This window comes from Capra hircus, chromosome 2, assembly GCF_001704415.2.
Source record: "Capra hircus breed San Clemente chromosome 2, ASM170441v1, whole genome shotgun sequence".
NCBI classification, from domain to species: Eukaryota; Metazoa; Chordata; class Mammalia; order Artiodactyla; family Bovidae; genus Capra; species Capra hircus.
This window is the reverse complement of record NC_030809.1, coordinates 74618895-74633778: the sequence shown is the minus strand read 5'-3', so window position 1 is coordinate 74633778 and position 14884 is coordinate 74618895. Positions and strand designations below refer to the sequence as shown.

Below are 14884 nucleotides of genomic sequence, written 5' to 3'. Positions count from 1 at the left end.
TAAAATTATCAGGCCTAAAGCAGACCAATGACTTCACAGATATACACAAATTCTTACTTCTAGAATACAATTTCTATGGATATAAATAAGTTGGTCAAGAAGTAAAAAATTTCAACCTAGAATTTTAAACTTTTTTGTAATTTTAGCCCTAATTCAAATTAATGAAGTAACTGAAAACCACAGTCTATTAATAACAAACACTGTGTCTAAAGATAAGAGCAAACCTTTCCACTCTGACGGTGAGGTCTTCAGTAGGTCTCTGATTTGAACATCCACTAGGCTCTTGAGACACAGCGGTCTGGCCTGAACTTTCTCCTCCTTAAATAATAAAAGAAAAACAAAAGAAGAATGCCAATTTTTAAAAAGACATATATCTTTTGGGTTACAACATCTGTTAGCAATCTTGTTTCTTAAACATATTTTCCCTAGGGATGGAGTAGGAGATAAGAAATGAACTATTACTAACTCTGCAAGTTTGAACCTGGAATAACAGTATATAAGTGGGAAATAAAGCAGTTACTCAGCTGAAAGGCACTAAAATAAAACATGCAGAAATATTAATCTGGCAGGAGGGAATATAACAAAAGCAGAATAAGCATGCCCTAGCCAGGGACAGGCTCTGCTCGAAAGCAGCAGGGTCCAGTATCTTTGGTATCCATTAGGGCAGCCACTGGTCAGTTACGTGTGGCTACTGACCACTGGTAATAAACTAATGCAGGTGAGAGACTTTTTCAACTGTATTTAATTTTAATTAAAAATGCTACATGTGGCTGTGGTTATGGTATTCAAGAGTTTTAGGGAATTTCCTGGTGGTCCAGTGATTAGGACTCTGCAGTTCCACTGCAGGGGGAACAGGTTAGATTCCTGGTCCCACAAAACTCACGGCAAAAAAAAAAAAAAAAAAAGCGTGAAGCTCTAGAGGCCAAGTATGATACTTGGTATTACTAAAGTTGTGATGACCCATGGGATCTGCTTCTGCAGACCACAATGATTCCTTAGAGAAGCTTTTCATACCTAATATTTCATACACTAATATTGTTTTAAGGATTTCTTGAAGGACAGAATTTTGTCCTGGCCTGCAGTAGAGGATAGCTATGGTCTGGTACTCCGTTTCAAAACCTCTGCTATTTCCTTCCTTACCACTCACTATCAACTTAACTATTCCTTATATGTTTGATCTTTGAAACAGTTTGGACTGCAGAGCAACAAAGTCTGGCTTAAATCTTGTTCTGTCACTTCAGTAAGTTATTCAATCTCACTACCTTATCTATAAAAACTGCACAGACTTGTTAGGAGAAATCCATGCTACAGAAGCACAACACTGAAACTTGTACTAGGACCAGCACGAAGTAAGTGATTCAGTTATTACAGCAGTAATGGAAGTATTAGAATTAGAGAATAGACCAATGGGGTGCGTGTACTCCTACCCTGACATTCAGTGCATCACCTACATAACTTGAAATCAGCCACAAAAGGGTTATTCACACTTCAGAAATTAGTAAACACTACAAATGAGGGCTTTTCTCCCCCACTACAAAAAACTTTTGTTAAATATTTACTAGCGTATCATGAATGCAACCTTTGAATAAGAAGTGGTAACCTCTAGCAGCCAGTGTGTGTTCAATAGGAAATTAATGTTTTCTTTAGTAAGTAAAATGAATGTCAAGGTCATTTATATCTTGATATTAGCAAAAAATATTTAAGAAAACTTCTGAAAATAACCTGTGAACAAGCTGAAAAAAAGTGTTGTGTGTAACAATTAGTGAGGTGGATCTACGACTCATAAACAAAGAAAAATGGATGGCAATCAGCTAAAACAACTGATAAAAATCCAAACACAGTAAAATTACTAGAGGAGGTTGTCTTTAGGTTTAAAGACAAGTGGATTATCATGCATAACTTATCTCCTGATAAAAATGCACAGCAACATCCATAAAGTAGTCATGACAAAAAAGAATAAAGAATAAACCTGACTTCAACAACTAAAACAAGCCTGTAGTGTTACTTCCAATTTAACGGAATTTTTACAAATTATCATAGGGATGTACCAAATCCAGACTGTGGGAAACTATAGGAAAAAACCACTGATGACAGTGGGAATCTATGAAAATCACCGATTAATGATGATATATTGGACTCCAGCTCCAACTGAAATATTTAGTGTAAATATAAATATTGCCTAGATAATTAATGATAAAAAAGAATTAATGTTAAACTTTCCAGGATTCATAAGAGATAATCACATTCTATTTCCATTTTCTAAAATGCTTTTTAAGATACTTTTTTTTTTGCCATGCTGCCCAGCTTATAGGATTTCAGTTCCCTGGGCCCTTGGCAGTGAGAACATGGGGGAAGTCCTAACCACTGGACCATGAGGGAAGTCCCAATATCAACATTTTCAAAGATGAAATAATATAATGCCTAAGTGTATCCTAATAATAAGTGGCAAGGAGATATGGAAAGGAAGCACAGATGAAACAATAATGGCCATGAGTTAAAAATAGTTGGAAGATAGGCAATGGGTTAGATTTCTTATACTATTTTCTCTACTTCTGTATGTTTAAAATTTTCCATAATGAAGCTAAACAAACAAACAAACAAAAAAACTACAAAGTACTAAGATTAGAGTTGCTACTCACCTCAGATAGAAGAGTATAACTGTCTGAGCCTAACCAAGTTATTTACCTATTAAACCAAAGACAAGAATGCTCTTTGTGGGAATATAACAGAATCCAGAGTGTTATGTGTAACTCTTTAAGTAGTACTAAAGTTAATGGGAAATTATAGAGCATCGAATATGGGGAAGAATTTTGCTAAAACCTAAGGGGTTCAACAACAGAACAAGATTCCTAGCAAGGTAATGAACTTCTCTCATTAAATATATTCAAATACAAGCTTGACGATTATCTACCCAGGAGCTGGAGCAGGTCATCTTTTAAGATACTCATCTAGTTTCCTGGACTTCCCTGGTGGTTCAGTGGTTAAGAACGCACATGCCAATGCAGGAGACACAGGTTCGATCCCGGCCGGGAAGATTCCACATGGCTTGGAGCAACCAGGAACCGTGCACCTGCGCTCTAGAGCCCACGAGCTGCAAGTGCTGAAGTCCACACGCCCTAGAGCCCGTGCTCTGCAGTAAGAGAAGCCACTGCAATAGGAAGCCTGTGCGCTACAGCTGAAGAGCGGCCCCGGCTCACCACAACTAGAGAAAGCCTCTGAGCAGCAGTGAAGACCCAAGGCAGTCAGAGTAAACAGAATAAAAAGATAATATTTTGTATCTAACCCTACATTGCCTGATACAAAGCTGTATTATACAAAACAACTCTGATTGTACATGATCCTTAAAATACTGTATAGAATTTCTCTCTGCCTTTTCTATCAAACCCTCTGCAGTCACAACTCTTATTGCTACAAGCTCTATTTTACAATTAACTTTTAATTCTAATTTTAAAAGTGCAAATACAATTCTCTTAAATCTGTACAGTACTCTACAGGCTAACAAAAATAATTCCAAATACATCAGTTCATTTGGACCTTTTAAAATCCTCTGGCTGAGATTTACAAAACTGATGAGTGTCATAATGATAGTCCCTGAACCACAGAACAGCAGCAGAAATTACTACTATCAGCTTTCTGGACTGTTACCTATTTGGGTTTGAAGGACACAATCACTGACTTTATCTCCTTCTTCCACTACATGACAAACATATGTATCTAAAACTGTCTGTAACTTTTAAATTAAGTGAATGTGAAGGGGGGAAATACAGTATTTTTATTTTTAAAAACATTAATCCACAGTCTTCAAAGTGAAGCAGAGTGTTTAGTGTACCCACCTGTTGCGGAATCTGACTTTGTATCAGCAGTGGATGGCGTCTCACAGAGCTCTACATTTCTGGACTGACAGTTGTCAGAAGTGTTGTTATGTTCAAATGAGGCAGATGGAGTAGAGACTGAACCTTCTGACTGGCTGCCATTTGCCAATGATGCTTCACCTTTTAATGAATGCATCTAGGGAGAAACAAACACTGATTTTAATTACAGATAAGAATCTAAATTTAAATTTACCATGGTATATGAAACCAAAAATGAGGAAGTCAATCTAAACTCCACAGAAGTGAGAAGTACTGAACCTTCCAAGTAAATCAATCTAAAATGAATAGTCCTAGACATGACATAATCACATTATGGAATTCAACAGCAAGGTGACAAGAGCATTAAGCGATTTTTAAAGCACACTGTTGATTTTTCTTAAAATGAGAATTCAAGGAAAAAGGTTACAAGCTGTATTAGCCATATGCCCAAAGCGGATGCTAGTGAGAAATTGAGTAAGATCAGTAAAACAAGTCAAATAATATACTGTTAAAGACCTTAATGTGAGAGCAATACTCTCTTGCAACAAAGTAATAGTGACTACATTGTGTGGCTGGGTGACAGAGGAAAAGGGAAGGGAAAATAAGAAGTCACTCAGGTATAGGCACCTCTAACTTCATAAACTGGTTTTGAAAATGAGTCCAGAACAGTATTTACTACCTTTTAAGTTTAATAGCATGGCTAGTTCCTGAATATTTAGAGTGACTCCAAAAATATTCCAATGTCAAGTTCTTGACAAATCATTTTCCAATGTTTATACACAGAACCAATTCTGTTCCTTCTCACCTGCCGGACTTTGTGGATTCTGGTAACAAGTTCATCTGCAGAAATACTTCCTGCTATTACTTCCAAAGGAATTCCGCTGTCTCCAATAAAAAAACTCGATGGAACACACACTACAGGATCTGCACAGTGTTATCAAGTCTAACAACTCATGAGAAACAAGGGAATAATTTTATTAAACACTACTGATTAAAAAAAAGCAAAATAATCTTTGTGAATTTCACAATGTAATAAGCTAACCTGTTTACAAAATAATTTCAACTAGTTTATCACTATTCCTGCAGTACATGTGATACATGAATTATTATTTATTTCTATCGCATATGTTTAAGTGGAAAACATTCATTACATTTCCCTCTATCATGACTTTTACATCTATCTTATCTCTTGCTAGCTACTTCTATTAAATAACATTCCAACTGCATCATATTGCTTTCCAGCTATAGTAACCGCAATTTTAAGCTCCCCAAGGGGACTTCCCTGGCAATCCAGTGGTTAAGACTCTGTACTCCCACTCCAGAGAGCATGGATTCCATCCCTGGGATCCCTGGCTGCGGGATGGATTCCATCCATGGGATCCCTGGTTGTGGGATCCCACATGATGCACCTCACAGTAAAAAAACAAAAACAAAACACAACAAACTCCCCATGACCCCATTTGATACACTGCACTGTCTTAAAGGACAATTAGCAATATCAAGTTTCCATAAACAAGAATTCATCAGTTCCTAAATAAAAACTAATTATTTCTAATTGTCATGCATCAACCAAAAGAAAGGCAAATCCTCAAGCAATATTCATATATATACAACTGATTCTTCATGGAAAGGATACAGATCTGTGAAAATTGTAGGCAGGCTTCACTGTAAAACAAAATCAAACAAAAAAATCACGAGATGAATATAAGTATTTCCCAAATACTGAGTTGTTTTTATAAAAATGTACTGTACCAATTACAAGAAGGTTTCTGAAACTACAAGTTCCTTTCATAGCTATCAACTGAAAGGGGGAAAATGTATCCCTTATCTCACAGACCATTTTGGGTTTGTTTTATAATTTTCAAATTAGAGAGACACCTGCTCTTGCAAACCACAAACTAGTGGTCAGATGAGGTACCTAAAAATCACCTTAGTATCTGCCATGTTGCTTCCTCAGCAGCATGTGTTTCTAAATACAATATTGTAGCTTGTAATAAGAAGATATTAATACCTATGAATTACTTGTGCAAGTGATAATGCAATACTTTGTAATATGAAAGGACTCAACCTAAATATCCACCAGTTAAAAACTGTTGAATCGTGCAATTATAAAGAGGGAAAATAAACGTCTGAAAATGTAAAAGAAAACTATAAAGAAAAATATTATCAAGAATCCTACTTTCTCAGCTATAACCACTGTAAACTTTTGATACATTTTCTAAAAATCAATTTTCAATGCAAGATACCTCCATAAATAAAAATACACTAACATGTTCCTAGCACATTAGCTTTATTATTATATAATTAAATTTACTTTTCATAATTTAAAAGACATACTAGATCCCATCCAGCTGTCCATAATGAAACGACCATCAACCAATACTATATACAAGTACTCCTGCATCTGCTAATAGAAATTTGTTTTTAAAAATGGTAGATATATCAGTCTGTATATAAATCGCAACAATTCTGAAATTCTCATTTCTTCCACATTCCCAACAAACCCCTACATTCCTCCTGCCATTACTGACTCTAAAAGGTGCTTCTGGAAGAGAATGGACAATATCAATGATATGACAGACTCTTTAAAAGAAAAAAAAGATTATAGCTCAATAAATGTATAGTGCAGTAACTACTGGGAAGCAGACTACTATGATTTGCTTCATGTTTTATTAATGAAGAAAAAATTTTTAATAAAAAGTTTACAAACTTACAGGTAAATTTCTATTTTAATGTTGATAGTAATTTTCATTTTGATATTATTAATACCAAAAGAACAGAAATACCACTTTAAAACTGCTAGTGTTTCCAGGCATTCATCACTGATGGCTGTGGCTAACCTCATAAAGACAAACAACAGAGCATTATGTACCCTGTCGTAGAAGAATGGAAGACATACCACCATCTACGAAGAAGTCTTAAGTCGGCGGGGGGGGGGGCGGGGAACCTGAATCCAACTGTCAGTTTACAGAAAATGGAGGACAGAGTAATAACCTAAATGACACTGACAGGACTATAATGAACAAAACCTATACTGTGGGAAACTATGTAACAAATCACCTGGATTCTCAAAAAAATAGACTGCAAAGAAAAGGACAAAGAGGGAGATCCAGAGGCGAAGCCTCCAGAGTAAAGAGCCTGACAGTGATCAACGCATTACAACGTGTAGATCTTAATGGATCCTGAACCAAACAAACTGCAATAAATTAAATAATAAAACCTGACTGATAAAACAACTGAAAATGTAAACACTTTGTAGATATTTGATATTAAGAAATTAAGATTAATTTTTGAAGTATTATGTTAAAAAATTAAGAATTCTTATCTTTCAGAGACATAGCAAAATATTGATAGATGAAATGATATGATGACTGAGATTTACTTCAAAATTATATGAGATGGGTTGAAATGGGTGGGGGAAAAGATGAAACAAGACAAACCAAGAAGTGATAACTGTCAAAGTAGTTGACCAAGATGAGGAGGCAGGGCTCACTACACTACTCAAACACTGCTGTGCATGCTTGAAATTTTCCATCACACACACACAAATTTTAATGGGGGAAGAGGGATATATTCACAAACGAAACAGACTTGTGATTATCAGGTACTATGATGCACCTATAAATGCTCTTATTTTTACTGAATTAAATGACTCCATTTTCAAGAATAGGATCCCAAAGAGTGGTTATAACCTTTCAGAGATATTTAATATATTGGTTACAATTACTTCCAAGTTTTTAGAATCTGAGGATTACAGTTCCTTTGCATTACTGGTGTATGTCACATAGCTGCTTGGTAGACCAAGAATTTATCAGTTTTTCAATAAGATATAAGGAGAAATTTGAAAAATGGCAATCAGAATATAAGCCCTCAACATGCCTTATACAAAAATCAACATTCTTATAGTCCAAGAGTATAAATCATAAATCACAACCAGAGACAATGGTTAAAAAAATTTCTTTTTAAATTACAAGAGTAAAACATAAGCAAACCTTTTGGTATCGATTTTAATAGCAACAAAACTGTTTGAAGATGCTTCTGTCACTTTCTCATCTTCCCAACTTGCAGCCATTTGCGTAGACTGCTCATCATCACCTGTAAAACATTTCAAGCATTCTTATAGCATAAGGCCGGTATCTGCTGATTCTTTTCCCTGTAAATCTGGAACTTCAAATAAAATGTAAACCCACAAATACTAATTTCTACCAAATTTGAAAACTGAATTTTTCCATAAATGAAGTGACTGTTAACATTAACAAAAAGTAATGAAAAAGAAAATACTGGTATTTAGGTTATGCAAAGTGTTTCTAAATGAAGACACCCAAATTATGATGCAAATGTTATCACAATAATTAGAACTCATGGGCAGAAATGTGTCTATTTTGGCTTTTGTACACGATTTTAGGAAACAAAGGTACAATACTTTTCCTTTATGTAATATCCTTCTGTTGAGTTTAATGTCCTCCACACACACACCACTTATTCTCCAGAATCCCTCCAAGGTAGAGAGAAGCCAGGTGTGATTCTGTTTGCAGTTTTGCACCTGCCTTTTGTTAGAGGTATGCCAGTTACAAAAGGTATGCTGATCCAAAACTAATCTATGGTGACAGAATTGCGCATGCATGCATGGTGGAGGTGCTACTGACTGGGAAAGAGGATGAAGGAGCCTCCAGGGTCTTGGGAATGTTTATATATATACACATATGATTGACAATGCTGTGTCAGTTTCAGGCATACAGCAGAGCTTTTCAATTACACATATACCTGTACCTATTCTTTCTCAAATTCTTTTCCCATTTAGGTTAGTCTTGAAAACTGAGCAGAGTTCCCTGTGCTATACAGTAGGTTCTTATTGGTTGTCTATTTTAAATACAGTAGTGTGTATACATGTCAATCCCAATCTATCTCTACCCACCCTTCCCCCCACCCCGCCACGGTTACCATAAATTCATTTTCTGTTTATTTCTATTTTGTAATTAAATTCATTTGTTTTTTAGATTCTGCATAAGCGATGTCATGATAGGAAACACTGATCTTTATATAAGTGTATTCATCTGTAAAAATTCACCTAGCTGTTCACTGAACATATTTTACTTAATATACTGTATGTAATACCTCAGTGACAAAATATTTTAAAAATTACACTCATCAAGAGATTATTTCCATTTTAGACCTGTAACATCTAGATTTTGGCATAACCATTTATTGATGGGCAAAGGAAAACTTACCAGAGTTAAGTCACTGAAAAATATTTCTAAGGTTAGCAGAGCTATGTTTTCAGATCACTCTTTCTGCTTTACAAAAATGAGAGCTTTCTATACCTACTCTTTCGTAAGTTGTTTTCTTCCCATGTGTGTTCCCCTTCCTCAATTTAATCTACCCTTAGTCTTCTCCATCTCAGTTATTTGATATTGATAACACCATCCTTTCAGTTCTCAGACCAAAAAGTTTAGTTATTTTCGCCTTCAGTTGATGCTATCTATCTGGAATATATCTGGAATATCATATCCACACATAATGATTACAATAGCCTCCTAACTGGTTTCCCTGCTCAGTCTACTCTTAACGCAGCATCCTTCTTTTAAACAGTCAGATCAGGGAATTCCCTGGCGGTCCAGTAGTTAGGACTCGGCACTTTCATTGCAGGAGCACAGGTTTGAGCCCTGGTTGGGAACTAAGATCCCACAAGCCACAAAGCACAGCAAAAATAAAATTACACACTTCAGATATTTCCAAAGCTTTCTCAATTCCCACTTTTCTCTAATACTTATAACCTTCTAATAGACGATTTGCTTTCCTTATTATCATAGTTACTGTTTGTTGTCTGTCTTCTTCCACTAGAACTCATGCTCCATGAGGGCAAGAACTGTTTTCCTTCTTATTTACTGATATAACTCAAACACCTACAACAGAATCCAGTATATAGTAAATACTTGGGAGTACAGCAGGCTCTCAATAAGTGTTTTGTGGATGAATAACTAAATTTCTGGTATAGAATCTTGGCATGCCTACAAAACTTGACTAATGCTACATGGCTGAAAACATCTTTTGTGAAATGAGATTCAGGAATATTCAGTAATAAGGGGCTTGAGAAATATGGCCATGGAAAAGTAGACAGGGATAGAATGCATGCACAGACCAAGACCAAAAGAATGTCCATTAGCAGACGCCTAGATGTTGAAGCAGCAGACAGGAAAACTATCATTTGCCATGAGATCATTCTGAGCATGTCTTCAGACACTATGGGGGACGAGAGCTGCAAGATTCCAAGTAAATGACAAGATTATCAACCTAGAAAATAGCTACAAAGGAACATCCTTAATACACTTAGAGAAGGCTGTGCGGTGTAAGGGATTATTTTTATTCATTCTTTCTTTCATATATTCACTATTTTACTCCACATTTACATTGTGCTAGGCACTGTGCTAACTAAATATAAAACAAATGAGATACTATATGCCCTCAGTGGAGCTTAAAATCTAAAAAAGGTACCTGTTTGGTGAACTATAATTATGGTAAGAAACGCTCTGAAAAAACAGATCCCTTTAGATTGGTCAGGCAAGCCCTCTCTGAGGTGATATTTAAGGTAGGACCTAAAGGATGAAAGAGGTAAACCATGCCACAAGCCAGAAAAGTTCACTAAGCAGAAGGAATTTCTGTGGAGGGGAAGGGCTGTATGGTTAGGAGTGTTGTGAACACTAGGTACCAGGAAACAAGATGAGACTGCAAAGATGACTCCCATGCTTGGGTTTATCCAACTGGATATAAGGTGGTGCCATTTACTTAGCAGAAGGCAATGGCACCCCACTCCAGTACTCTTGCCTGGAAAATCCCATGGACGGAGGAGCCTGGTAGACTGCAGTCCATGGGGTCGCTGAGAGTTGAACATCACTCAGTGACTTCACTTTCACTTTTTACTTTCATGCACTGGAGAAGGAAACGGCAACCCACTCCAGTGTTCTTGCCCAAGAATCCCAGGGACAGGGGAGTCTGGTGGGCTGCCGTCTATGGGGTCGCACAGAGTCGGACATGACTGAAGCAACTTAGCAGCAGAGTACCAGGGGGTGGGGAACAAATTCAAACAGTAATACTTTCAGGCTTGAGAGTCTTGTGAGGCATCCAAATGGGGATGTCAAGCAGGCAGCTGGAAGGATGGACCTGCCATTCCTGAGGCTGATGTTCTTCACTCCCTCACCTAGGCTATACGATGCAGATAGCTTCTCAAGGGCTCCATCTCCACTAGCAATGTCTGCTCATGACTCAGTGGAGGGCAACAACAGCTGCCTGACCAACAGAGATGTAAGACTGAATGGAATTGCATAACGAGAGTTACCTTAGCTATACTGGGTGAGATTTTTAATTGCCAACTTTGGAATCTTTACTTTATTATTTTTAATCAAATTATGAACTATGCTGTGGAGTTAGATGGGCCAAAGATTTCAGGAGATAATATTACATTCCTGGTGGTGTTAGCAGTATCCAAAAGTAAAGCCACTTAAAAAGAGAGAAAAACTCAGCTGGTCTAAACCCAAATGGATTTTTAGTCTATTTTAACAGAAAAAAAAAAGAAAGAAAAAAAAAGGCATTAAATAGCGTTGGTCAAGGAGATTTTAGCCAACTAGAACCACTAGTCGATGACCAGTGTTTAGTTGTCTAGCCAGTGACAAGACACCTCTGCTTCAGAATGCTTGTCAAATTATTGTACATCCCCAAGAAAAGAATCAAAACCTGTTTCAGTTTCTTTCAATTTACACACCTATAATAATCTGAAAATACTTGTTTGACTTAACTAGTAGTAACCTCTCCAGTCTCTTAACAGTAATCCCACATATTCTTTAATTCATCCATGAAAATTTCACTAAAATATAAACAATCTGCCTAAAATGCTATATGAACCAAAGTATACATTTATGACCACTCCTTCCAATTATAAAGCTATCTTTTTAATTTTCCAGTGAGTTGGCACATTACTGTCAAGGTCTCAGATCTAAGAAAATCATGAGTTCTGACTATATTCTTCAAAGTCAAGAATAAAGGTCTAGGGACCTCCCTGCTGGTCCAGTGGCTAAGACTCATGTTCCCAATCCAGGGGGCCCAGGTTCGATCCCTGATCAGGAACTAGATCCCACATACAGCAACTAAAAAATCTGCATGCCACAACTAAATAAATACATTTAAAAAAAAAGAATAAAGGTCTAAGCAACCTATAAGTGTTGCAATTTCATGACTGCACTGTCTACACACACTACCCAGTCTTGGAGATTAACTTCCTAAAACTCTAGAGAAACTAACAGTATTAGAACGCGTCAAGCGATGCGGAAGCGACTCCTTCCACAGACGGCTAATAGTCCTCCTCCAAACTTTCAACAGTCACTGATATTCTAAAAACATGTTACATGATGCATGCTCATCAGAAAAACTTAAATTGAAGAAGGTATATATTATAGACACAAAGCCCCAAAGACCTATAACTTTATTTTTCTATTGTAATAATTAGTGCTACTGTTTCCAAATGGGTTTCTAAATGTTTGTTAATTAAACCTAGCATTTCTTTCAAATTAACAGGTTGGTCCAAGAGTGCCTTCAAGGAACCTTTGGACACTGATCAAATGTGCTTTCTGTTTAAAAATATGACTACTGGGGACTTCCCTGGCAGGCCAGTGGTGAAAAGTTCCTCCTGTCCTCTTCCAATGCAGGAGGTGAGGGCCCCATCCCTGGTCACAAAACAGAAAGGTTGTAACAAATTCTATAAAGACTTTAGATTTCCTGATTTCCACACCAATTTCAGTAACTACCTAAGGTCTGTTGTATACCTAACGTCTGTCTGTACAATGGTTGTTTCTTCCTCTGGAGAAACAAAAAAGACACTTTTTTGGAAGCTGATAAATAAATCTGTCAAGAAAAGATATATATTCTTTTTGTGACACTGGTGTATGTCACTGAGCCGTTGTGGACCTAAGTTTCCTCATCGATAAAATGGGCATGATAAACCCTGTTCTACCAACGTCCAGGATCAATTGAGAGTATATGCGAAAAACACAACTTAAAATGGTGTTACAACTACTACTGCACTCTTAATGAGCATATTCAGTATCATTAATTTTTCTTTCCCTTTTCTTATGATTTTATCTATGGCAGTGCTGAGTTTTCCTTGCTGCTCCGGGCTTAGGCTTCTTTTCTTTTCCTGAAGAGTGGAGGCGGCTGTCTAGTTGCACTGCACAAGCTTCTCATTGGCTGATTTCTCTTGTTGCGCAGCCTGGGCTCTAGGTCGGGGGGCTTCAGTAGTTGCCGGGAGTGTGCTCAGTAGTCGTGGCCCATGGGCTTAACTGCTCCGGGGCATGTGGGATCTTCCACTATCAAGGACTGAACTTGTGTTTCCTGCATTGGCAGGCAGATTCTCTACCACTGAGCCACCTGGGAAGCCCTTTCTTTTCTTTTTAATCCACTTATTTTCTTATAGGTTTACAGCAGTTACTTATTATGTGAAATATAACTCTAAAAAAACAGCATAAAAGAATCTGAACTACTCCACCGCTTCTAATTAACAGCAATGAGTTAAAATTTTACCATAATTTAAAACAATTCAAAATTTCAAATTTAATGTTGTGAAACTCATATTTCAGCAACTTGCTCTTCACTACAGTGCATAAAGTTACGGGTTATTACCGAGCCTTCCAAGCCATAGTTAATAATGAACAAACCGTTATTAAACACAAATAGTTGAAATAATGCACCTCAAATTAACAGTAGTCGCAAATACTAATTCGGTTCAGGTAATGAGGATCAGCAAAACGTCACAGAGGCACAAGCGTACTGCAGATCTAGAAGACTGCACTAATAAAATACGGAGCAAACTAACCCAGAGCAACACAGAATAGATGAGTTAGTACACATTCTAAAACTGTACCTATGATACTAGGAAGACAATAAAAAGAATCAATGTTTGTGTGTCTACTTCTAAATAAACGGTTAAAAAACACTCCACTTGCAAATTATTTCATATGAGATCCTCCACTCCTACGGCATTAAAAAAAATCCAATTTATATAGACCTCAAAGGTTTACGTTTCAGGAACACACGAAAGCCAGTAACAGTGAAACATCAGGTGGTTTCTCTTTGTTGATTACCGATGACACAGCTTTCTTCCTGAAAGTCCACAACTAATTACAAGCAAAACTGCCTGTCTTAGGGCCCGTCTCTCGCCTCACCAACACACTAACTATACGGGAGTTAAAGTCTCTCCAAGTGGGTCTCTCCAAGTGGAGCACTCCGTCGGGGGCGCCAGGAGGCGACGGTGGGGTCTGCCGGTGCCAACTCCGCAGGCGGAGCGGAGTCAGGCTCGACCGCAAGCAGAGCGGCTAGGGCCTGCTCGACCCGTCCCCTCGCCCCGCACTGGGGAGACAGCGGGGCTCGGCGCGCTCTGCGGGCGAGGCCGGGACCGTGCCTCCCGCAGGGGGGCCGGGAAAAGCGAGCGGTGGGGGTCAGGCCAGGTGTACTCCAAACGGACGGGGCAGGCGCTGAGACGCCAGGGACTGGCAGCCGGGCCTCTCGGGGCCCGGAGGAAAGGCTGGGGGCCCCTGGGATTGGAGGTAGGCCGGAGGGGGTGTCCGTGCTACATCTCGGGCCCTCGCCTCCTTCACCTGCCACGAACACCACGAAGACAGCGCCGCTCCTCTTGGCCGACGCGATGGCGGCCGGAATGGCGCCCTGGAACCACAGCATCGCTGCCCTCGGGCCGAGGCGCTCGCTCGGTGTGTTGTCGCCGCGGTCCCGGAGTTGGCCCCGCCCTCTCCGTCGCCTAGCTCCGGGGGCCCCGCAGCCCCAGCCGGTCCGCACCCCGCCTCCGGCTCCGCACAGGAGCGCAAGCCCGTCAGCGGCCCACTGAACGCGCGTAAGCGCGCAGGCGAGGCGCACCCCGAGACACGTGACGCTACACGTCGGCGTAAGCGCCACGCCCCTGTGCCTTGTCTCGTTGGCAAGTCGGAGTGTGCGCGCGCACGCGAGGCCGCAAGGCGCTGCAGTCTCGGAAATAG

At 38.8% G+C, this 14884-nt stretch overlaps 1 protein-coding gene across 1 annotated transcript in view; it reads right to left on the bottom strand.

Annotated features, from left to right (window-relative positions):
* The window catches only part of UBXN4 (UBX domain protein 4), a 29691-nt gene extending 14926 nt beyond the window's left edge, over positions 1-14765 (bottom strand). Inside the window, exons 1-6 of the mRNA XM_018062362.1 lie at positions 14492-14765; positions 7844-7946; positions 5488-5516; positions 4657-4775; positions 3834-4008; positions 225-318 (exon numbers count right to left, since the gene is read on the bottom strand). Coding sequence (XP_017917851.1) covers positions 225-318; positions 3834-4008; positions 4657-4775; positions 5488-5516; positions 7844-7946; positions 14492-14573 — 602 coding nt within the window. The 5' untranslated portion in view covers positions 14574-14765. The remainder of the gene's footprint in view (positions 1-224; positions 319-3833; positions 4009-4656; positions 4776-5487; positions 5517-7843; positions 7947-14491) is intronic.